This window comes from Callithrix jacchus, chromosome 1 (genome assembly GCF_049354715.1).
Source record: "Callithrix jacchus isolate 240 chromosome 1, calJac240_pri, whole genome shotgun sequence".
Classification (NCBI taxonomy): Eukaryota; Metazoa; Chordata; class Mammalia; order Primates; family Cebidae; genus Callithrix; species Callithrix jacchus.
Window position 1 is genome coordinate 200,118,493 of NC_133502.1, and position 24,991 is coordinate 200,143,483.

The following is a 24,991-nucleotide window of genomic DNA, read 5'->3' on the forward strand; positions in this document are numbered from 1 at the left end:
TATCCATTGGCAACCCTGACAAGACTAGCGGGAAGAGCAGGTGGGGAGGGAAGAGCTTTTGCTCCTTGTGCTCTGCTGACTTTGGCTTCTCCTAATACCTCTTTTTTTTTTTTTGAGACGGAGTTTCGTTTTTGTTGCCCAGGCTGGAGTGCAATGGCATGATCTCAGCTCACAGCAACCTCCATCTCCCAAGTTCAAGTGATTCTCCTGCCTCAGTCTCCCAACTACCTGGGATTACAGGCATGTGCCACCACACCCGGCTAATTTTGTATATTTAGTAGACGGGGTTTCTCCATGTTGGTCAGGCTGGTCTCGAACTCCTGACCTCAAGTGATCTACCCACCTTGGCCTCCCAAAGGGCTGGGATTATAGGCATGAGCCACTGTGCCCGGCCTCTAACACCTCTTAACAGCAGGAACCTGGGATAATAAATACGAAGATCATGAGGACCTCCCCTCAAAGCAGAAACAGGGTGTGTGTAGACAAGAGGCCAGCATCTTTCTGCAGAATTGGAATCTTTTTGCACTCTGCTTTTTTTGGCTGCTGAGAAAAAGTCTCTCTACAAATGCTTTTTCACACTGTGCCACAGCTCCCACCTGCCCTTCCAGACTGCAAAGCCACCCTGCAAGGAACTGCAGACAAAGGCCACTGGTCAGGTGACGCTTTTTAATTGGATGATGTCTTTGGAGAATATCAAGCACGTGTGGGCCAGAGCAGCAAGCAGAAGCCTAGTACTCAAGGTGAGGCCTCAGGGGAAACAACAGGCTGGGTGTGAGGTCAGCGATGGCTGAAGAATCCCTGAGGATGGTTGTATTTAAATGGCTTCATCCTGCTAGGACCCCTAGAGAAACAGAAGAAGGAATAGTTAATACCACACCTTCCAGGCTGATAAAATAAAGTGTGGTTCATTCACACATGGGGAAAAAAAAAGAGGCAGAGTTACATGACACAGAATGTTGTGAGAAAAGCATACTGCAGAACAACATATAAGGTGCGACGCTATTTTCATAAAAATGTCTTTGTGATTACAAATCAGTGAACACAAACTGAAAAAGGCCCTCACTGACAGTGGCACTTGAAGGACATAGCTTTGGGCACCCTCACTTTTTAGGATTGTTCCCCTTTTTTTGAGGAATCTCACTGTGTTGTCCAAGCTGGAGTGCAGTGGCATGATCTCGGCTCACTGCAACCCCTGCCTCCCGGGTTCAATCGATTTTCGTGCCTCAGTCTCCCGAGTAGTAGCTGGGATTACAGGCAGGCACCACCATGCCTGGGTAATTTTTGCATTTTTAGCAGAGTTTAGGTTTAGCTTTAGTTTGGGTTTTGCCATGCTGGCCAGGCTGGTGGAATGCCTGGCCTCAGGTCTCTTGCTGCCCATGCCAGCATTCTGCATCCTGGCCGGAGAGCCTCACCTCTCACATCTACTGGCCATAGAGTTAACTGGATCTGAGTAACTGAAGGAGCACCTTCCCAGAATGCTGACAGACGAGCTCAGCCTGGAGATACAACAAAGCCCTTTGAGAATCGAGTCCTGGCCGGGCGCGGTGGCTCATGCCTGTAATCCCAACACTTTGGGAGGCCGAGGTGGGCAGATCACCAGGTCAAGAGATTGAGACCATCCTGGCCAACATGGTGAAACCCCGTCTCTACCAAAAATACAAAAAAATTGGCTGGGCGTGGTGGCGCATGCCTGTAGTCCCAGCTACTCGGGAGGCTGAAGCAGGAGAATTGCTTGAACCTGGGAGGCGGAGGTTGCAGTGAGCTGAGGTGGCACCACTGCACTCCAGCCTGGCACCTGGTGACGGAGTGAGACTCTGTCTCAAAAAAAAAAAAAAAAAAAGAGAGAGAGAGAGAGAGAGAGAATCAGGTCCTATGGCCAGGAGGCGGAGGTTGCAGTGAGCTGAGATCACACTACTGCACTCCAGCCTGGGTGACAGAGTGAGACTCCGTCTCAAAAAAAAAGAAAAAAAAGAAGTAGGTCTTTTAGGAACCATTAGGAAGAGGAAATAAACACTGGCTTTGTGAGAATTCCCACCCTAGAAATGTGCTAGAGTGCGCTGGGCAGTTGGGAAATTGCTGAGGGTCTTGCACAGACCCTCTGAGAAGAGAAAGTCCTAGAAGGTGCCAGCATCTGGCCACCAGCTCTGGCTCCCAGCAGCTACCAGGAGCTGGAACTGGTTATTATGAGGCAACACAATGAACCAGGCCAGTGGAGGTGTCAAATGAGGTGGGAGGATGCTGGGACTGCTTCCAGGGCTGGAACTGGCTGTCCGAGGACAAGGTGAGGGAGATGTAAGGCCCTGTTTAGACTAACAGGGAACACCGGGGAATGTCCTGATTAGAAACAGATTAACATCCTTCTTCCTTCCCAAACACTGCTCCTCCCCAACCTTGCACAGAAAGGAGGGGATGCCTGAGCAGTAAAATCTGCAATTTTCAAATTGACTCTTAAAAGAACATGATTTAGGGTATGCAAGGAAAATAAAGAACCCAAAACGAAAGAGAAAGAAAAAGTAGCTAGAAGTGTCCTGAGCCCAGACACTCTTAAGTACCAAGCTGTCAGGAACTGCTGGCATTTTCTGAGTCCTAGTCCTGTGCCAGGAAGCTTTACATGAATTATTTCTGACTCATCATGAGCTAGAAGGTATTACTTCCACCACTTTAGTCTTTAGAAAATGGGAGGTCGGGTGCAATGGCTCACGCCTGTAATTGAGAACAGTTTGCAAGGCTGAAGCAAGCTGATCACTTGAGCCTAGGAGTTTGAGACCAGCCTAGCTAATATAATAAAACTACATTTCTACAAAAAAATTTAAAAACTAGTTGGGTGTGGTGCCCAGCTACTCGGGAAGCTAAGGTGGAAGGATTGTTTGAGCCCCAGAGCTCAAGACTGCAAGGCTGCAGTAGGCTATGATCATGCTGCTGCACTCCAGTCTGGGCAAAAGAGCGAGACCCCGTCTCGAAGAAAAGAAAAGAAAAGAAAAAAAAAAAAAGCAGGGGCTCAGAGCTAAGCAGAAGTGACTCTTCCAAGGTCAGCAACAAAACAGAGATGTGCACTCATATCTGTCTTACTTCTAAACTGGTTCCTTCTGTGCTGCCTGACTGCCTAAAGCTGCGACTCTCACTGACAGGGCAGTATCCTACAAAGGCCACTGCAGACTCCCTGGGGACAGGCAAGGATGCAGTTTCAAAAACTTATTTGGGGGGTAAGGCACGGTGGCTCACGCCTGTAATCCCAGCACTTTGGGAGGCCAAGGTGGGTAGATCATGAGGTCAAGAGATCGAGACCATCCTGGCCAACATGGTGAAACCTCATCTCTACTAAAATAAAAAAAAAAAATTAGCTGGGTGTGGTGGTGCACCCTATAGTCCCAGCTACTAGGGAGGCTGAGGCAGGAGAATTGCTTGAACCCGGGAGGTGGAGGTTACGTTGCAGTCAGCTGAGATTACGCTACTGCACTCCAGCCTGGCACCTGGCAACAGAGTAAGACTCTGTCTCAAAAAAAAAAAAAAAAAACAACAACTTATTTGGACAGTAAAAAGTAAATAAACTCTATCGTTTTCCACAGAAAGTATAGAAAATAAAGTTCAGCCAAATCCTCTTGGCTTGTACCTGGCGCTGCTTATTTGGTTGGGTGGCCCACCTTTAGGAGCTGCTCGTGTAAAACAGGTGGACCAAGGTGGGGCTGTAGGGGAAGTTTCAGGAAAGAAGAATGAAGCTCTCCCCAGAAAATCTGACTCTGGTTTCTGACCCAAATTACCATGAGAAGTCCCTAGAGCCCCCCACCGGTGGCTCCACTCACCTGAAGAGCCGCAGACACATCTTCTCCTGAGGAAATTCCTTGGGCCCCTCCACACTGTCGTCATGGCTCTCGGTCTCCAGGTAAACATCCAGCAGCACACACAGCCGCTGCAGCTGGTTGGTCAACAGCTGGTGGCTGGGCCAAGGGCCACACAGCTCCTTGTAGCACACATTGACTTCACTCTCCATGGCCTGTGCGGTGGGAAAGCCAGCATCTCAGCACTACCTTTCTACATGTGGTAACCACAGTGACTGGGCTTCCAGCCCTGTATGGACCTCAGCACTGATGCCTCTGCAGGAACTGGGCCATCAGATCAAGCTACACTGGCTTATCCTGAGGCCCCCTCATCAAGACAACAAGGTGTTTCTGATTCTGACCCATAACTTTCCCTGCCTTGTATGCCCATAGCCAGGAAAACAGAGGTGAAGGAGTCTCAAAATAAGACCTAAGTCAGAAGATGTTGGTTAAAAACGAGTTCCTCTCTCAACACTGTTGCATTATAAGAAAGAAAAGAAAAAAAAAAAACTCATTCCATGGCACATTTGATTTAGGAGCAGCTATAGGCTGCTACGTAACAGCTTCGATGATTAACAGCTGCAATGATGTCATTCCTCATGCCATTCCAGTGCTTCTAAGAAACAGGTCCTTTGGGAACCATTAGAGAAGAGGAAATCAATGATTCAGAGCTTATTCACATTTTTTTATAGGACCCCAAGCCAATAACCTTTCATGGTAGGTATTTCTCCTTACTCTATAAATGAGGAAACCTGTGGACTCCAAGGTAGGCAGGTGGTCTTATTCACATTTTTTACAGAAGCTCAAGCCAATAACCTTTAAGGTAGGTATTTCTCCTTACTCTATAAATAGGGAAACCTGTGGATCCCAAGGTAGGCAATTAGGTCTAGACTCTTTCCTCTATTACACAAGTTCCAGCAAATTCTACAAATCCTGGCAGATCCCGCTGTTCTGGGAATTAAGGCAGTACCCAAGCCCTTAGCCGCAGTGGGTTTTGCCATGGCCACCTCCCCTGGGAGCTCTGCCTGCTCCTCCCAACATCCCCAGTTGGGCCTTACCCGAATGTTGTCATCGTTGCTGTTGGTTTTCTCCCCTTTCCAGTTCAAACAGAGCTGAAAAATAGGTGGGATGGAGGAGTAACCAGGGTTCAATACCACAGCAGCCTGCAGTTTGGCTGGGAAGAGAGGAGAGAGGAAGAAAACTCAGTTCTAAGACCCAGCTTGCCAGCCATGGCAGCCTCCCCACAGGACCCCTGAGGCCAGCTCAGATGTCTCCTATTAATTTGAATGCTGCAGAGCATATTCTGGTACCAACTGTTCTAGAATGTCCTAAGTGAAACTGCCAGCTTGCAGAATGTGAGGTTCTATAATTGGTATCTCCAAGGACTTTGATATATTTACTGTGCCACAAAGCTGTGGACTCCAGAGTCTGGTCCACCTTGGCTTTGTCCATGAGTTCTATTTGCTACTTTGATAGAAGTTTAATTGTCATTTCTTTATTTGCCAGCAGGTAAGGATTTCTCCATGTGAAAGCTTACTGTCTAATTTTTCAACAATACTGTGTATCAACTGTTACATCAAATATATTTTCTCTATTTTCTTCATTTGTTTTTACATATTTTGTTATATAAGATTCTTTCTACTAGCCAACATGTAGAGAGTCCTTACTGTTTGCACTGTGCTAACCCTTTAGACACATTTTATTTCATCCTAATTCTATGAGTTAGGTACTATTATCATCATCTTCATTTTACATAAAGAAATGGGCTATGAGGCCAGGTATGGTGGCTCACACCTGTAATCCCAGCACTTTGGGAGGCTGAGACAGGTTGATCATCTGTGGTCAGGAGTTCAAGACTAGCCTGATCAATATTGTGAAACCCCGTCTCTAATAAAAATATAAAAAAAAAAGAAAGAAAGAAAGAAAGAAATGGGATATGATAGAAGTTTCCCTACCATCAAATAGTTGTAAAGTAGCAGTGCTGAGTTTAACCATAACTGGCTGATACCAAAGCTGTGTTCATATCATTAAACAAAATATTTGTGTTTTTTAACATAATTCATTTTTCTATTTTCTGGTGAAAGCCTTTGCCTTTTTCTTTTTTTGAAACGAAGTCTCGCTCTTGTCCCCCAGGCTGAAGTGCAATGGCTCAATCTTGGCTCACAGCAACTTCCACCTCCTCGGTTTAAGCAATTATCCTGCCCCAGCCTCCCTAGTAGCTGGGATTACACGCGCCTGCCACCACGCCTGGGCAATTTTTGTATTTTTAGTTGAGATGGGTTTGTTTTCACCATGTTGGCCAGGCTGGTATCAAACTCCTGACCTCAGGTGATCCACCTGCCTTGACCTCCCAAAGTGCTGGGATAACAGGCGTAAGCCACCATACCAGGCCAGAGCCTTTGCCTTTTTCAACAGGATGACATTTATCTTCTTAAGTGGGACAAGTTTGCCATTCCTTTTTAGTTATTTCTGGGGAGTGGGGAGAGTTTAACTCTCTGACCACTAGTTATTCATACAAGAGAGGAGAGGTTAACAAAATTCTTCCCTAACAGTTAGAACATTTATTAAAAAGTACTTCCCCCACCCAAAAAGACATGAAAAATAGAGAAGAAAGTGGGGTAGTGAGGACAGAAAGTCTAATACCAAAGAGTTCAACCTTTCCTTACAGTTCTGGAACTGTCTTAGAACTACAGACAACTTCCTCAGCTCAGCACCTAGTCTTGGGAGTGTCAAATCCCGTAGGCAATGCCTGGCTTGCTGAGGCTTAGGTGGGACAACAGCACAATGGCCCAAACATAGCATCTAAGGACTTGGGCAGGGAGCCTTGGCAGAGTCAGATGCCAGAAGGGGTTGAAAAATGCCTCTAAAGTGAGTTTTCGATGCCTCTAAAGTGAGTACAGGGACTGTAGAAGAGGGAGGGAGGCCCTGTAACCCTGCCCTTTACAATCTGAGAGTGACACCTCAGTCCTGCTATGAAGAGGGAGGAGGAGGACATGTCTGGTAATGGAGAGTGGTGAAGGAAAGGGCAAAGAGTTCAGGCTCATCACACTGGGCTTGCAACCAAGCCTGCATCTCCTCCCGTGTAAAATGGAAATGACAGTACTACCCCTAGGACTGCAGTGAGGGTTCCATGAGACAGAGCATGTGTGTGACTGTGTTGCAAAGTAAGTCCTTGCTAAACAGGTTCTCATAATCATTATTATCTCTTAAGTCCTTGCAGCAGGACTCTAGGATCTTCTGCTTTCTTTGGACAACCTCCCAAGAGTGTTTGATTCTCGGCAGCTCCCTTTGCCTAGAATCCCTGTAATCAGCAGAGCAATTACCTGTGCCCCTTTCGACGAGTGCCATGTAGTAGAGATTGGTGTCCCCAGCCAGCCCCGCATCCACAATGTCTTTGGTGAAATGCAGCTCCTGAAAGAGGTACCACAGACAGAAAGTGAACTTCTGGATCCTCTAATCAAATCCCCTGCCCTTCCAGTGAGGTGGCAGGAGCTGAAAGGTGATATGGTCCTGTGGTCCTCAGAACAGTAAGGGTAACTTGTCACTCCACCTACCATGTAATCCTCATGGGCAACTGTCACCCACTTTACCAGGCGAGAGACAACCTTGGCAGGGAAGAGGTACTGGCAATCACTGGTAACTGGCACAATGCCATGTTCTAAAAGAGAGCAAGACAGGTGATGTCACAGGTAGAAATCAGGGGTCACAGATGGGTAACTAGCATCCTCCTGGGGCTCTCTGAGGGGCTCAGATGGCCTGGCCAGGTATCCTGGTGCATCTGGCACTCAAGAAGTACCCAGGTCAACATGTGTCAGGAATGAGGCATATCAACCTGACCTTCACCCAGTGCTGTGTGCTTGTGGCCAGATCCAGTGCCAGCATTTACGGTGCTTTCTCTTTAATGCAAATGATAGCCCGACAAAGAAAAACCCCTGCAGCCAGAACCAGGGACAATGCCTCTGCAGCAGTGACTGTTAATTAGATCAAATAGCCGAGGCCTGTGTTTTTGTAGCTGACCTTGATGGAGGGAACAACTGAAGTGTTCTGTGTCAGCTCCTCTAAGGGACAAGAGCCAGAGAACTGCTCCAGGGTAAATTCCTGCTGGCATTTCAATCAGCAAATATGCCAGCACAGTAAACTCTGTCCAAAACGACAAGCTTCCAACCTTGGGACAAAACAAACTTAGCAATGCCGATGGGGAGCAAGGCCTGACGGACAAGCATTGGAGAGATCAGCAGTCACGTGGAGTCTAAGAACTGGTGGGGGGTGGTCTCCAGATGTGTCCTAGAAACACAATGCCCTTCCTGACAAACTCTTTTTTTTTTTTTATTTTTATTTTTTTTGAGATGGAGTCTCGCTCTGTTGCCCAGGCTGGAGTACAATGGTGTGATCTTGGCTCACTGCAACCTCCACCTCCCAGGTTCAAGTGATTCCCCTGCTTCAGCCTCCTGCTTAGCTGGGAATACAGATGCATGCCACCATGCCCGGCTAATTTTTTTTTTTTTTTTTTTTTTTTTGAGACTGAGTCTCACTCTGCCACCAGGCGCCAGGCTGGAGTGCAGTGGCACTCTCGGCTCACTGCAACCTCCGCCTCCCGGGCTCAAGCAATTCTCCTGCCTCAGCCTCACACCATCATGCCCAGCCAATTTTTGTATTTTTAGTAGAGACGGGATTTCACCATGTTGGCCATGATGGTCCTGATCTCTTGACCTCGTGATCCATTCACCTCGGCCTCCCAAAGTGCTGGGATTACAGGTGTGAGCCACCATGATAGGCCTAATTTTTGTGTTTTTAATAGAGACAGGGTTTCATCATGTTGGCCAGGCTGGTCTTGAACTCCTGACCTCAAGTGATCTGTCTGCCTTGGCCTCCCAAAATGCTGGGATTACAGACAAGAGCCACCATGCCTGACCCAGGGTCTTTTAGATGAGAAAAATCTTGACCCCATCCCCCTGCCACCATAAGTACCTTGAACATGGTAAGCATTTGACAAGCATTTACTGAGTGAATAAACTAAAAGAAACCCCCACATCCCACCACTTCAGTCAGTGGCTCATCATTATCACTTGGGAGCTTAAAAGAAAACAGGCTCAGCCTCACCCTGGGGAATGCCAGGTCAGCAGGCCTTGGGGGAGGGATATGTGAGTCCCTCCCTGGCCAGCTGAATTCAAATAATCTGACTATGGGTCACGGAAGGAGAGGCAGGAGCTCACTGTGCTCAATTCTTCCCTCAGCACTATGCTCAATGCATGAATCAGGATCTCATTAAATACATGTCGAATGCACATCAAAGTCTGCAATGCACTAACCTAGGATGAGCTGCCCCTGACCAATTCACAAATTTGTGCCACCCAATGGCTCTGGGCCTCCTCTGTGAGAGCCAAGACAGCATTCATAGCTCTGAGGGGAGCTTAGCCCTCTGCTTGGACAGGCCTGGAGCTCTCCTCAGTGGCCCTGCCAAGATCCCCACTCCATAAAGCCAGGAATCCAGGTCTCTTTTATTTGTTGTCAGGATTCAAAAGTTTTGAGTGAAGGGCTAAGTTGCTGCTATCTGAGTGACTCTTAAACCACCGCCCCATCATCAGCTTACCTAGGGAGGCAAACTGTTTGTGGAGGGCCAGGCGGGACTGCACCCTGGTCTTCAGAAGTTTCATGGTGGTCTCCATGTGGCTGGCGCTCAGCGAGTGATCAGCAATTACTGTTTGCTGTGAGTGACAATGAGACACACACTCCAGTGAGTGCTCCCCCATCCCTTCCTCTGGGCACCATCTCTCTCCTGGGACCCGCCTGCCTGCAGCAGCCTGGATTATCCATGCTGCAAGATGGGTAGACAGAGCAAGGTTTATCTGCTATTAACAGGCCAGATGCTGAGTCCCAGCAGAAACGACACAAGATGCTGGGTTCTCAAGAAGCTGTGCCCAACTTCTGAGGAAAGGCAGGTTCTTTAAGGGGCCAAGCCCCCTGGATTTCTGCTCATGCCTCATATTTGGCACTTGCACACAAGAACAAGGGCAAGAGAGCCTGCAACCATGAGTCCCAGAGCAAGGACTCAAGTAACCTGGGTCTAGAAGGCTACTAGGCTCAGAAAAAAGGCAAAAGGTACCTGAACTCTTGTAAGTCTCAGACATTTTAGTGTCCTGAGTGGATGGAAGGCAGGTCATAGCCCTGAGGGGACACATTCTACAAGTTCAAAACTCCAAAGGCTATGACAGACCTTTATAGAGTCTATACAGGAAGAGATGAGGTAAACTCCTCAGCCAAGTAGATGAGATCAGTTTACAGACCTGGGGCTGCTCTTTGGGGAAGTGGAGACCACCTAGCTTCTGTACCCACAAATAGGGGTGACCTAACTCGAGTACATAGTCGCTCAAAGTCAGGATGCTGCAGAAAAGAAGATAAATAAAATGATGCTATAAGTCACTTCTGTTGTGGTCCCAGGAAATAGCCTTCCTCCCACCTCCCATGCCCCACAAACAGGCCAGCCCTGCAGATTCGGCCATGTTCACACCCAGGCTGCTGGCAAAGCCCTTCAGCTTTGTCAGTTCCCTACTGTGAATTTCACCTCTCTCACATTCACTTTCCTTTTTCCTTTTCCTCTTGCAGCCCTTTAACTTATAAGCAAGTATCAAATACAAAGGCAGTGTGCTTTATTGGTCTACCAATTTAGAAAATATTTTTAAAATTATTAATCCTCAGATAATTAAAATGTCAAACATTTCTATTGTATCATATATTCTTTTATGTTTCCAGAGTGAATTGTTTTCTTTTTTTTTTTCATGGGCTAAGGCCATGAAAAGGGCATTAGCCTTTGTTTGCATTTTTGTTTTTGTTTTGAGACAGGGTCTGGCTTTGTCACCCAGGATGGAGTGCAGGGCAGCCTCGACCTCCTGGGCTCATGCGATGCTCCTACCTCAGCCTCCCCAGTAGCTGGGACTACAGTTATGTGCCACCACACCTGGCTAATTTTTGTATTTCTTGTAGAGACAGGGTTTTGCCATGTTGCCCAGGCTGGTCTCGAACTCCTGAGCTCAAGCAATCCACCTGCCTTGGCCTTCCAAAGTGCTGGGATTCCAGGCATGAGCCACCGCACTCAACATATTTCTGAGTTTCGATCCTTCCACTCTTTTCCATGTTCTCCCTTCACCTTGTAAGCAAGAAAGAACAAGCATTCCCTTCTACCCTGTGGTCCTTGCTATCCTCTAGGTTACCTCTGGCCCTAACAGGTCTCTAGTATTTAGCTGAGCCACCAGAGAAACTCAGAAGTAGAGAGGCTGACAGAGGAGGAAACCGCTGACTCACCCAACTTTATCAAACTGATACTGATTGGCTGGATTCGGAGTTTTCTTTCCATGATCCCCAGGATACAAGCAACTCAGGACTGAGTCAGGAGACAGCAAGTCACTAGAAAAGGGAAACGAGTCCGCAGTGAGAATGTAGCCAACATCTTTCTTCAACTTAGGCTAGAGCATTTGGGGATGGTAATGCCACGCCTCACTGATGACGAATGCCATAATCTATTCAACACTTCCTGTGGGCCAGACCTTTTATACGCTTGAGGCCATTGCATCCTTACAATCCTATGAGGGAGGATTATCATTTCTATTTTACAGAGAAAAAACTCAAGGCTTTAAAAGATAGAACTTGTTCAAGATCACACTGCTAGTAAGTGCTAGAGGTGGGTTTATATTGTCTGATACTCTTAATCATTATTTTTTTAAAAACTCATCCCTTCAAGATTTATATGGTGCCCAAGGCCTTACCTCAGGGGAGCAAAGTCCCATGACACCAGCAGTGGAAAGAATTATAATTTTCATAAAAGCAGAACAGATTCCCTTCTGCTACAGAGAGAACAAGTATATAGCTTTGGTGCTGTGTCTATCTCACTTTGACCAAATATTATGCTAATCACAGAAAAAGGCTCCCATACATCCCCAGAAAAAGATATAATCGCATGCACCGGAGAGACGGTGACCCAGGACTACAAGCAGAGAGAAATAGTGACGCTACTGTCACCTACCAGGGATGGTTAGGGCACAGTTTTTCATTAAACGTGACAAGCAAAGAAGAGATAATGTGGGAGGGTAATGTAGTACTTTTATCACAAAGGATGACAAGACTCATTCTTTCCCTGAACCAATGGGGATTCTCCTTTATCTTTCCCAGGGATAACATCAGGAGCAACTTGGAAGCATGTGCTGATCCTGTGTTTTGGCCCCAGAACACCTTCAAGAACTCTACACCAAGACATTGGAGGCTTCCAGCTCTTCCCTACTCTATTTCACTGAGTATCCCTGTTTTCCGAGGTCTCTGCCCCGCTTCACCACCTCATATGGAGAACTGACTAGAAAACAAATATGTTTCAGTCTTTTAGCCAGATTTTAGGGACTATTACTAGTAGATTGAATCAACCTATTAGTAAACAAAACAGAACTAAATTAATGTTTTAAATTAAATTAAAACATTAACTCTCTCTGCCCATGATGAAGGTTATTAATTGACAAAAGCTAATGAAGGAATCAAACCTTCCTGGCAAAATTTATATCTGCAATATGGGGCTCAAGACAACCGAACTTGGCAAAAACGATAAATATAAAAGGAAAGGCTATCTATAGTCATAAAAATATAACACAAGAACAAAAAACTTCTCAACCAGTCAAACCTTTGTTATAACATTTTGATGGAAAATAAGGGACTAAAAAAACCTTAGTAATGGCTGAGCCCAGTAACTCATTCCTGTAATTCCAGCACTTTGGAAGGCTGAGATGGGTGGATCACTTGAGGTCAGGAGTTCGAGACCAGCCTAGCCAACATGATGAAATCCTATCTCTACTAAAAATACAAAAATTAGCTGGATCTGGTGGCATGTGCCTATAATCCTAGCTACTCGGGAGGCTAAGGTAGGAGAATCACTTGAACTAGGGAGGTAGAAGCTGCAATGAGTAGTTGAGACTATCTCAAAAAAAAAAACCTTAGTAAAAATGAAAAGTTATTAAAAATAATTTAATGGGGCCAGGTGCAGTGGCTCACACCTGTAATCCCAGTACTTTGGGAGGCCAAGGTAGGCAGATCATGAGGTCAGGAGTTCAGCCTGGCCAAAATAGTGAAACCCTGTCTCTACTGAAAAAAAAAAAAAAAATGCAAGAAATTAGCCAGGTGTGGTGGTGGGCACCTGTAATCCCAGCTACTCAGGAGGCTGAGGCAGGAGAATCGCTTGAACCCAGGAAGCAGAGTTTGGAGTGAGCCGAGATTGCGCCATTGCACTCCAGCCCAAGCGACAGCGTGAGACGATGTCTCAAAAAAAAAAAAAAAAAAAACCAGTTTAAAGGGACAGGCACCATGGCTCACACTTGTAATTCCAGCACTTTGGGAGGCTGAAGTGGAGGGATCACAAGGTTGGGAGTTTGAGACCAGAATGGCCAACGTATTGAAACCCCATATCTACTAAAAATACACACACAAAAAAAATTAGCCTGGCGTGGTGGCGCATGCCTGTAATCTCAGCTACTTGGGAGGCTGAGGCAAGAGAACTGCTTGAACCCGTAAGGTGAAGGTTGCAGTAAGCCAAGATTGAGCCACTGCACTCCAGCCTGGGTGACAAAGCAAGACTCCGTCCGCCCCCCAAAAAAGTTTAACGAATTAATGAACAACTGACTAATTAAAATGGTCAAATGATCATTCTGAAAAACACTTTCTTGAGCCTTCTTCAGGAAAATTCAGGGATGCTGCTTTAATTCTGATTAAAATGCTGGTATTAAAAACATTAACTGTGAGAACAGCCTGGCCAACATGGCAAAACCCTGTCTCCACTAAAAATACAAACATTAGCCAGGGCGTGGTGGCATGTGCCTGTAATCTCAGCTACTTGAGGCTGAGGGAGAAGAATCACTTGAACCTGGAGGGTGGAGGTTGCAGTGAGCTGAGATCACACCACTGTACTCCAGCCTGGGTGACAGAGAGAGACTCTGTCTCAAAATAAACAAATAAAATAAAATAAACTTAAAACATTAACTCTGTCAGAATTTTTTTTTAATTCTCTAATGAATTAAGGGATCTAGGCAACAGTCGCCAATGACAGTAACGTCACAAAAATAGAGACAGCCTGTGCCCCTTGATGGAAGTATTCAACAGTGATATAGTTCTGCCCTCTACCCACCCCACCGCTGTAAAAAATTTCAAAATGTAATCTGATCAAGTCTCTAAGTCAACTCCCTGTTCACGAGAAAATACAGGGAGAAAGATGAACACATTTAATGGTAGCACAGGAACACAGTCCTCAAAATCCAGACTAGGTGGAACCACAGAGCAAACGACCTATTTTCTCCAACAAATAAAAAGAGGGTGGAAAGCCCAAGATATTGAGTCTTAGGAGAAAACAAAAACGATGGCAGAACATTCAGATGAGAAGACACCTGAGAGGAGCTTTGCTCATTAGCAATGTATGGGCCTTATAGTGATCTGGATTCAAAACACAGTATTATTTTTTTAAAAAAATTATCTGAAACCTCCCTCCTCCCGCAAAAAAACATGAAAAAAATCAGGAAAATTAGAATGACAGTACACCATCTTCAGGAATTAGTATGAGACTATGTCCTTACCTTTTAATAGATAAATTAATATAACTGTACACCAGGTTGGTGTTTGTATTGAAATATAGGCAGCCTATATTTGAGCAAAGCCTTCTGGGCTGGGAGTCCAGAGTCTCAGGCTTTAGGTCCAGTGCTTTGATAATTAGTTGTGTGCTCTCTGGACCTCAGTTTCTCTATTTGTAAAATAGGAAGATGAGCTAGACAACATCTGAAGGCCTTGAAGACCTAATCCCAGTTTCACAGAGACATTTCCTTTTATCTCTCCTCCCTGTTTAGGGGTTAGGGTCCATCTGACAATGACAACAGCGGTACACAGGCCTTGCTGACTTTGAATTATAATTCTCTGCTCTCTACCTGTGACCTTGAGGCAACCCCTTAACTGTCCAGAGCCTCAGTTAATTTACCCCGTAGAGCTATTATGAAAGTTACAAGAGTCAATGATTTTAAATCAGCTGTTCTGGCTGGTCACAGTGGCTCACACCTATAATCCCAGCACTTTGGGAGGCCGAGGTGGGTGGATCATGAGGTCAAGAGATCGAGACCATCCTGGTCAACAAAGTGAAACACCGTCTTTACTAAAAATACAAAAAATTAGCTGGGTGGCCGGGCGCGGTGGATCACGCCGCGCCTAAAATCCTCAAGCCTGTAATCTCAGCACTTTGGGAGGCCAAGGCGGGTGGATCACGAGGTCAAAAGATCGAGACCATCCTGGTCAACATGGTGAAACCCTGTCTCTACTAAAAATACAAAAAATTAGCTGGGCATGGTGGCGCGTTCCTGTAATCCCAGCTACTCAGGCTGAGGCAGGAGAATTGCCTGAACCCAGAAGGCGTAGGTTACGGCGAGCCGAGATCGCGCCATTGCACTCCAGCTTGGGTAACAAGAGCGAAACTCCATCTCAAAAAATAAATAAATAAATAAAATAAATGAGCTGTCCTTTACCAAAAGCTTCATCTACGCTAAGCACTTGACCTTATTCTTCACAAGCACCATGGGAGGGGATATTACAATGAACACAGTGAAGAAACAGATTCTGAGGCCAGGTTAGCTAAGAGCTGGAGTTGAGCATGCAATAAAGCCAGGCTGCAGTCCTGTTACTAACATGTAGGGCACCTGAGAAATGAACAAGCAGAATGCTCATGATGAGCTCTACCATGATGTGGGGACCCCAGAGTTCCTCATTGAACTGAGAGCCCTGTACCGTATAACTGGATGTTCAGAAGCAAGCCCTGGGCTCCCCTCTGCTGGGTCAGATGGGAACAGGGTCAATTTTATTGAGCACCCCTGGGTAGTCCAGTGACACTCCCAGGTACAGCAGCCAAAACTGCTGTGGCCTGAAGGGGATGTAGACTCTAAGTGCAGAGTCTAAAAACCCAGGAGACATCACCATCATGGAGAACTGGAAGGGGAAGAAAGAGCCCCACTCCACACCAGGTACCAGAGCTGTACCTCCCTGAGCCTCAGTGGTCTTTCTACAGCTGACTGTGGGAATAGGTCAGGGCAGTGCTCCTGTGAATGGAAGCTGTTTCACCCTCAGGCCCCTCAACCCTTCTTCCCACCCACTGCTGCAGAAGAAGAATGCCATGAGTGGGCCAGGTATGGTGACTCATGCTGGCAATCCCAGCACTTTGAGAGGCAGAGACAGGAGGATCTCTTGAGGCCAGGAGTTCAAGACCACCCTGGGCAACATAGCAAGACCCTATTTCTATAAAATAAAATAGAAAGTGAGCCAGGCATGGTGGCGTGCACCTATAGTCCTAGTTACTCAGGAGGCTGAGGTGGGAGGATCACTACAGCCCAGAAGTTTGAGGCCACAGTGAGCTATGATTATGGAATGGTCCTCCAGTCTGGACAACATAGTGAGACCATGTATCAACAAAAATAGAAATTAAAAAAAAGGGCACTGTGGTCAGGGCCTTCCTGGGGATGCAATGGTGGCTGTCATTATTATGCCTCTGTTCACTCTTCTCAAAACTTTCACAAGAAACCACCACAATCCTCCCACCACCCAGATAAGGACATGGGGTTGAGCTGAGCTGGGGAGCAAAAATTCTAGCACCTGGGGATAGAAAGGGAAAAGGAAAAGAGTGGCCTAAATTTGCCAACCTGAAAATGTCTGCCAAATCTCATTTTATATTCTCACACTTTCCACTGGTAACAAAAAGCTGGTGCTCTGCCCCACCTACTCAATTTGCAAATATGCTGTTGTCACTTTTATCACCTGCTGTGTAGTTAGAGGACTTCACAAATTAAAGTCAGAGTGCTTTCCAAATACCAAAATGTGCCAAGACTTCTAGTCCATCTGGATATAAGACAAGTCAACACAGTTGTGGACCTCTCTGGAGCCAGAGGGAGGAACCGAGAGCAGCCCCACAACAAGGCTCTCATCACCTCCTCATCCCACACATCACTCGCCACAGCGCCTGCCCAATACCCTGCACTGATGGGGGTGATCAGCTCCGTGGCAGTTGTCACTTTGGCTTTTACTGTCATGATGTTGAGGTTCATGAGGTAGAAGAAAGTCAGGTGAAGCACACTGTCATCTGGAGGAGAGGAAGATGAGAGAATTTATGAGTCAAACACTCAGAGCAGAGTCAACAGAATCATAGAATCATAGTGGGTAACAAGGGAGCAGGGGTCAAGCATTGAAAAACTAACTACTGGGCATTATGCCCACTCCCTAGGTTACCGATCATTCAGACCCCAAACCTCAGTACCATGCAATACAATGTAACAAACCGGCACATGTACCCCCAGAGTCATAAATAACAAAGTTGAAATTATAATAAACAATAAGAAACAGGATCATAAAAAAATTCAAAGAGGCTTCGGCCGGGCACGGTGGCTAAAGCCCGAATCCCAGCACTTTGGGAGGCCGAGGCGGGTGGATCACGAGGTCAAAAGATCAAGACCATCCTGGTCAACATGGGGAAACCCTGTCTCTACTAAAAATACTAAAGAAAATTAGCTGGGCATGGTGGCGCGTGCCTGTAATCCCAGCTACTCAGGAGGCTGAGGCAGGAGAATTGCCTGAACCCAGGAGGTGGAGGTTGGGGTGAGCCGAGATCATGCCATTGCACTCCAGCCTGGGTAACAAGAGCAAAAACTCCGTCTCAAAAAAAAAAAAAGAAAGAAAAAAAATTCAAAGAGGCTTTTACAATCATTTACTATAAAAACAAAATCACAATGATAATTGTGGTAATATAATGATCAAAAAGCAAAGAGAGCACCTATAAATTCTCTGCTACTCTTCCCTCTGAGAGTTAAAGCTTAATTTATCTGTCCTTGCATGTGGACTGAACTTAGTTACTCTCCTAACAAAGACAAGATGGAAAGGGAACCAAGTGATCAAGGTCAGTGTCACCAGAAATAAGACAGTGATATCATGTACCCCTGATATGACATGATAGCGATGACCTCATCTATTCTCTTCTCCCCCAAAATCCATAATCTCAGTCTATTCAAAGTCATGAAACAAAAGGAAAGACTGAGGAACTGTCACGGCCTGGAGAGACTAAGAAGCAAGGCAACTAAATGCAATGTGAGACCCTGGCTTGGATCTTGGAACAGAAAAAGGACATTAATTGAAAAAGGAAGGAACTGAAAACATTCTGTCATTTAGTTAACAGTATTGGACCAATTAAATTAAGAGTGGTGTGGATCACTGTTAATCATACCGTCTTTAATTAAGACATAACTTTAAGGGAAGCGGAATGAAGAGTATATGGCAACTCATTACCTTGGCAAGTCTTCTATGAATCTAAAATTATCTCAAAGTCAGGCACAATGGTGTATGTTTCCAGTCCCAGCTACTTAGGAGGCTGAGGCAGGAGGATCGTTTGAGCCTCCAGGAGTTCATGACCAGCCTAGGCAACATGACAAAACCCCATCTCTACAAAAAATACAAAAATTAACTGGCATGATGGCACATGCCTGTAGCTCCAGCTACTTGGAAGGCTGAGGTGGGAAGATTATTTGAGCCCAGGAGGTTGAGGTTGGAGTGAGCCATGATCATGCCACTGCATTCCAGCCTGGGTGACAAGAGTGAGAACCCAGCTCTAAAAACAACCAACCAGCAAAGAAACAACCAGCATGTACAGCCTATTTCCATTTCTGTGAAAAATAAAAGTGGGAAGCAGATAAATACACATTTGTATAAAAGCTTCTAGGCCAGGCACGGTGGCTCAAGCCTGTAATCCCAGCACTTTGGGAGGCCGAGGTGGGTGGATCACGAGGTCAAGAGATCGAGACCATCCTGGTCAACATGGTGAAACCCCATCTCTACTAAAAATACAAAAAGTTAGCTGGGCATGGTGGCGCATGCCTGTAATCCCAGCTACTCGGGAGGCTGAGGCAGGAGAATTGCCTGAACCCAGGAGGCGGAGGTTGCGGTGAGCTGAGATCACGCCATTGCACTCCAGCCTGGGTAACAGCAGTGAAACTCTGTCTCAAAAAAAAGCTTCTAGCTACAAAGAATCTTTCTAGAAAATACATAAGTAGTCTATAATGATTGCCGGGCCTGGCATGGTGGCTCACGCCTATAATCCCAGCACTTTGGGAGGCAGAGGCGCGTGGATCACGAGGTCAAGAGATCGATACCATCCTGGTCAACAAGGTGAAACCCCGTCTCTACTAAAAATACGAAAAATTAGCTGGGCATGGTGGTGCGCGCCTGTAGTCCCAGCTACTCAGGAGGCTGAGGCAGGAGAATTGCTTGAACCCAGGAGGTGGAGGTTGTGGTGAGCCGAGATCGTGCCATTGCACTCCAGTCTGGGGAACAACAGCGAAACTCTGTCTCAAAAAAAAAAATAATGATTGCCCTTGGAGGTCAGATGTAGGACTGGTATCTAGGAACCTGGGGTGAGAGAGAAACTTAAATTTTACTGTTAACTCTTATACTGCTAGAACATTTTATTATGTGGTACTTCTTCATACAAACCAACTTCAAAACATATACTCTGGAGAATACAAAGTTCTACTTAAATTTATTAAATTAAACATGTTGGTCTTATTACTCAAAACCTGTATACTTTTGCAACTTGTTCTAGATATCTGACTTGTCAGATTCAGAAAGAGGTGTAGTTTTCTCAAACTTCCCCCTTATGTGACTGGACTTTTGTTGCTATGTTGTTATGGTTATGACTTAACAACAAAAAGAAACAAATTCCAGGCAAAGCAATAGGAAATGGGAATCCTTTGTTGGGCCAATAGGCGTCTGGCTCCTGGAACCCTCTGCACCTGCAGCTGGGTGAACTCTTAGGTGCTACAGATCCCCTAAACAAGGTGAGTGCAGCCAGACCTTTGCACTTTAGGTCAAGCATGACGGACAGTGGGTGCCTCTTCAGCATCTCCTTGCGTTTGTCATCCAACTGAACCCCCAGCGTGGGTCTCCGACGTTTCTGGACAAAGGGAAGTGCCAAGCTGATGAGCATATGAATCTCCCCTTCCCTCTCCCGACAGCCAGGGCCTCAGCCCTACTGCCTGGCACCTGCTGCTTCAGCTAGCTGCATTACCAGACTCCCCTCCCAGCAGTCCTTTCTTTCAAGCCTCTTTCTTCTGCTTCTAGGGAGGATGGCACCTGCAAACAAGCATGCCCCAGTACATGCAGCTGATCGATGCCCCCACAAGAGGAAATGGTTCTCACCGTGGTCTGCTCCTCCTCAGCATCTGAGTCACTCTCGTCATCTGCAGCCACAGAGAGAAAGCAGCTAGAGGTGAGAAGGCTCCAAATGCTCCCTAAAGCACTCCAACCCACCGAGCCCCAACTATGTCTTTTATAAATGAATTTCTCTATAATAAGTAATAAATTAACTTGCTGCTTCTTATTCAGTATACAAAACATGGTGATGAAAAAAGAAAAAAGAAGAATGACCTACAACCCGTTTTTTTCAAAGGGCTTTTTGATGTCATTTAAATGGAATGCAAGCCCCCTCCTTGTGATGGTGATAGTAGTGGTGGTAATTATAGTAACATAAATAAATGGTAATATACATATAATATATAATAAATATATTTTTATACATATATTTAAATATATAATAAATAATGGTTTTCACAGATGAATAAGCTGAGGCTCTGAAATGTTAAATACCTTCCTGGGGTCAGTCAGCTAGTGGGTGGCAGGGCTGAAACCCACAGGCTGCACTTTGTGACTCCAGGAAGTGAGCTCTCTTTCCTGCCTACTGCTAAGACATTCAAGTCAAGCTTCCTGCTACACAGAACCAGTCCAGCTAGTTCTCCAAAGACCAGGACTGCCCTTGGATGGTGCCTTGGTATCCCTGGGGAAGCATCCCAACCACAACATTACCTTGGGAGTCCTCTGGAGGCTTGAACAGAGCCTTGGCTTCATCCACACTGCCTTCAATTGCCACAGATAACGTCTTATCTGGGGGCAAGAAAAAGTCGGGTAGGAAAGCTGCTGAGGAAAGGTGCTAAGCGGCACAAGCAGGCCAGCTCTGGGCTGCATTTCTCTCACTTCTGCCCCAACTCCTTGCTGACTAAGGGTGGAAGGGCAAAAGTCCTTGCTCCAGATGAAGAGAAACAAAGTGGGACACTGAAGTCTTTTTTTCCCCGTCACTTACCAAGAACAAATAACTTAAGTACAAATTCTTAAACCAGCATCACCTGAGACTAGCAGTGAATGTCTCTCTTTTGGTGCACACCAAAGCACAGAAATTCAAACTGAGGGCCAAAAGTCGAATGGAAGTCCTCTGCCAGTTGTCTGAGAGGTTCGCACCCAGAAATCCATGCCTGTCCACATCCCAGAAACAATGGCTCCCACCTAACTGCTTATTCTCTATTCTACACTATGCCAAGCACATGGCTGTCATTGTCTCACTAAATTGGGTGGCAGTAGGACAGTGAATAGGAACTTGAATCTTGCAGTCCAGTCCCAGACCTGAGTCCCTGCCTAACCGATTCTCAAACACATGACCTGGAAAGGTATGTCACTGTCTGAGCATGAGTTTCTGTATGTATGAAATGGGGACTTGAAAAACAGTAACTGCCAGGTGCGGTGGCTCACACATGTAATCCCAGCACTTTGGGAGGCCAAGGATGGTTGGGTCACTTGAGGTCAGGAGTTCCAGACCAGCCTGGCCAACATGGCGAAACCCCATCTCTACTAAAAATACAAATAATTAGTCAGGTGTGGCAGCACACGCCTGTAATCCCAGCTACTCAGGAGACTGAGACAGAAGAATCGTCTGAATCCAGGAGGTGGAGGGTACAGAGAGCCGAAATTGCGCCACTGCACTATAGCCTGGGCAACAGAGTGATACTCCGTCTCAAAAAAAAAAGAGAAATGGCTGGGTGTGGTGCCACACACCTGTAATCCCAGCACTTTGGGAGGCTGAGGCGGGCAGATCACAAGGTCAGGAGTTTGAGACCAGCCTGGTAAATATTGTGAAACCCGTTTCTACTAAAAATACAAAAAATTAGATGGGTGTGGTGGCGGGCGCCTGTAGTCCCAGCTACTTGGGAGGCTGAGGCAGGAGAATAGCTTGAACATGGGAAGTAGAGGTTGCAGTGGGCTGAGATCGTGCCAATGCACTCCAGCTTGGGCAACAAGAGTGAAACTCCACCTCAAAAAAAGGAAGAAAAATAGTAGCTGCCCTATTAGTGGTATGGACTAAATGAGCTGATGCTTATAATTTTAATTATTAAATTATTAAAAATTAATGTTTAGGCCAGGCATGGTGGCTCACACTTGTTATCCCAGCACTTTGGGAGGCAAGGTAGGTGGATTACCTGAGGTCAGGAGTTTGAACAGGCTCGGCAACATGGTGATACTCCATCTCTACTAAATATACAAAAATTAGCCTGGCATGGTGGTGGGCGCCTGTAATCCCAGCTATATGGGAGGCTGAGGCAGGGAGAATCACTTGAATCCAGGAGGCAGAGGTTGCAATGAGCTGAGATCGTGCCATTGCACTCCAGCCTGGGCAACAGAGCAAGACTCATCTCAGGAAAAAAAAATATATAAATATATATATATATATATATATATTTCTAAAGATTATGATATGAAAACTCATATTTATATCCCCCGCAACATAATATCTTTTTTTTTTTTTTTTTTTTAAGACAGAGTCTTGTTCTATATAGCCAAGGCTGGAGGGCAGTGGCGTGACTTCAGCTCACTGCAACCTCTGCCTCCCAGGTTCAAGCAATTATCCCTGCTTCAGCCTCCTGAGTAGCTGGGATGACAGGCATCCACCACCATGCCAGGATAATTTAAAAAAAATAATTTTAGTAGAGACGGGGTTTTGCCACGTTGGCCAGGCTGGTCTCAAACACCTGACCTCATGATCCACCTGCCTCAGCCTCCCAAAGTGCTGGGATTACAGGCGTGAGCCACCTTGGCTGGCCAAAAACAAGATTTTTTTTTCTTAAGACAGAGTCTTGTTGCTCTGTCGCCCAGGCTGGAGTACAGTAGCGCAATCTCAGCTCACTGCAACTTCTACCTTCCAGGTTCAAGCAATTCTCCTGCCTCAGCCTCCTGAGTAGCTGGAACTACAGGTGCATGCCACCATATCCAGCTAATTTTTTTGTATTTTTAATACAGCCAGCCAGGATGGTCTCAATCTCCTAACCTCGTGATCAGCCCACCTCAGCCTCCCAAAGTGCTAGGATTACAGGTGTGAGCCACTGTGCCTGGCTAAAAAAAAAAAAAAAAAAAAAAAAAAAAAAAAAAAATTAATCCTCACAACAAACCTACAGCAGTAGTACCATTATTACAGCCATTTATAGATGAGAAACTTAAGGCTCAGAGAAACTGGATACCACAGCCACAAGGCTGATAACCAGGATTCAAGACCAGGTCTGTTCTACTTAAGCTTGGCCTCTCCAGCACATGAGCAAACAGCTTGTTGCATACACCAGGTTTGACACCTCACTGAGTGATGCCTTGGGCCCCTCTTTCTGGAACTCTGAGGGTCTAATGATGTGAGGCCAGACAGGCCACCACCCTCCAACTTCACTCTTAAGGATACAGATAGTCCCAAGATCCTGAAATGGTTTGCCTAGTCACACTAAGGAGGGATGGCAAACTTCCCTCAAGGTGGCTGACCATTGCCTTATCTATGGCAACCCTATGGGAATCACCACCCTTCACCCCAAACAACTAGTTGTCCTCATCAACCACTGGCAAATACCAGACTACTTTTTTCAGCCATTTAATCTTAGCATTCTATAGGAACATTGGAATGGAACAAGCCAATTTTAAACATAAAAGAAAAAATAATTACTCACCCTGTCTAGGGGGCTGGGAGGAGGATTTCATATGAGCTGATGATGGAAACAGAAGGGAGAACAAAGGGGAGGGGAGGACCAGAAGGACGAGGAAGACACAAGAAGAGAGACAGTAATGTGTTGGTGCCCAAGGTGGGAGGAGAAGCAAGCACTGGTGCAGTATATGTCTCTGTCTGATGCAGTGGGGTGGGGTGGGGGAGAAAATTTGGATGCTGGATGAAAGCTGCATTAGGAAAAAGGCAGCATCTCCAAAATTTTCTCAAAACTCTAGCAGAGTCACAAGCCACCCTCAAGCTTAATGAGGACGTATCACCTAACTTAGTAATTTACCACAAAGGCATTGCAGCCTGATTGAAGGCATGATGAAAGCCTGAAGAGCTGGCTGGGACCTGTATTTCATCAGGCACCCCCACCCTGCAGTAGAGCAAGAGGCACTGATCTACCTGCCAAGCGTGCCTTGATAGGGTGAGCACCTGAGAGCCCAGACAGGCTGCCTGGGCTCTGTACCCCACAGCCATCCAGCCAGGCGCATGAATGACTCAAAGCTACCCATTCTGAAATGACCATCAGGTTAATCTAGCCTTAGGCCAGCTGGTCAGAGCAGCCATGCTAGGCAGTGCAAAGCGAAGAAAGCGTCTGTCACCTGAGGGCTTCTGGGCAAGACAGAAATTTCCTGAGCAGGTACTGCTTCCAACTGATTCACTCAGCCACAGCTGCTGCTCCCACAGCCCCTCGTCCTCACCCAGCCCCCATACTCACCACAGGCCTGCCCATATGCAGTGGCCTGAACAAAGAGGACATATAGGGGAGGTGGCAGGTGCCTGGCAGTCTCATACTGCTTGTGAGCCTGGTCAAATGGCATAAATAGGTACTCCTGCACCGGAAGGGAAGCCTGCACAGAACAAGAGATGGATTTTTGTTCTTCCTTTTTCAGCCAGTCTACACAGGAACAAGTGGTTACTTAGTGGCTGTAGATCTATAAAAGTGATACATGATAAATTAATAGAACTCATAGGTAGATAAACACTCAACATAGGCTGGGTGCAGTGGCTCATGCCTGTAATCCAAGCACTTTGGAGGCCAAGGCGGGTAGATCACCTGAGGTCGGAGTTCAAGACCAGCCTGACCAACATGGTGAAACCCCGTCTTTAAAAAAAAAAAAAAAAAAAAAAAACGCTCAACATAAAAAAATATATTTCTTTATCCTAGCAACAAACAAGAAAAAAAAAATATTTTATTTTACTTACTGCCAGGGCACCCCTGGCTCACGCCTATAGTCCCAGCACTTTGGAAGGCTGAGGCAGGAGGATCACTTGAGGCCAGGAGTTCAAGAGCAGC

General features: G+C 46.1%; 1 protein-coding gene across 8 annotated transcripts in view; it reads right to left on the bottom strand.

The window, feature by feature from the left end:
* Positions 1-652: 652 nt before the first annotated feature.
* The window catches only part of THOC5 (THO complex subunit 5), a 41,173-nt gene continuing 16,834 nt past the window's right edge, over positions 653-24,991 (bottom strand). For 4 of the 8 annotated variants that reach the window (XM_035268793.3, XM_009008838.5, XM_009008820.4 and 1 more), the window contains 14 exons: positions 24,413-24,545; positions 23,654-23,689; positions 20,709-20,786; positions 20,046-20,086; positions 19,701-19,800; positions 16,836-16,944; positions 11,115-11,216; positions 10,100-10,196; positions 9,406-9,520; positions 7,370-7,473; positions 7,139-7,226; positions 4,874-4,989; positions 3,801-3,991; positions 653-841 (listed from right to left, as the gene is read on the bottom strand). In XM_035268793.3, coding sequence (XP_035124684.1) covers positions 778-841; positions 3,801-3,991; positions 4,874-4,989; positions 7,139-7,226; positions 7,370-7,473; positions 9,406-9,520; positions 10,100-10,196; positions 11,115-11,216; positions 16,836-16,944; positions 19,701-19,800; positions 20,046-20,086; positions 20,709-20,786; positions 23,654-23,689; positions 24,413-24,545 — 1,374 coding nt within the window. In that variant the 3' untranslated portion in view covers positions 653-777. The remainder of the gene's footprint in view (positions 842-3,800; positions 3,992-4,873; positions 4,990-7,138; positions 7,227-7,369; positions 7,474-9,405; positions 9,521-10,099; positions 10,197-11,114; positions 11,217-16,835; positions 16,945-19,700; positions 19,801-20,045; positions 20,087-20,708; positions 20,787-23,653; positions 23,690-24,412; positions 24,546-24,991) is intronic. The other 4 variants (XM_078337399.1, XM_035268808.3, XM_009008825.5 and 1 more) reach the window with 1 other exon arrangement.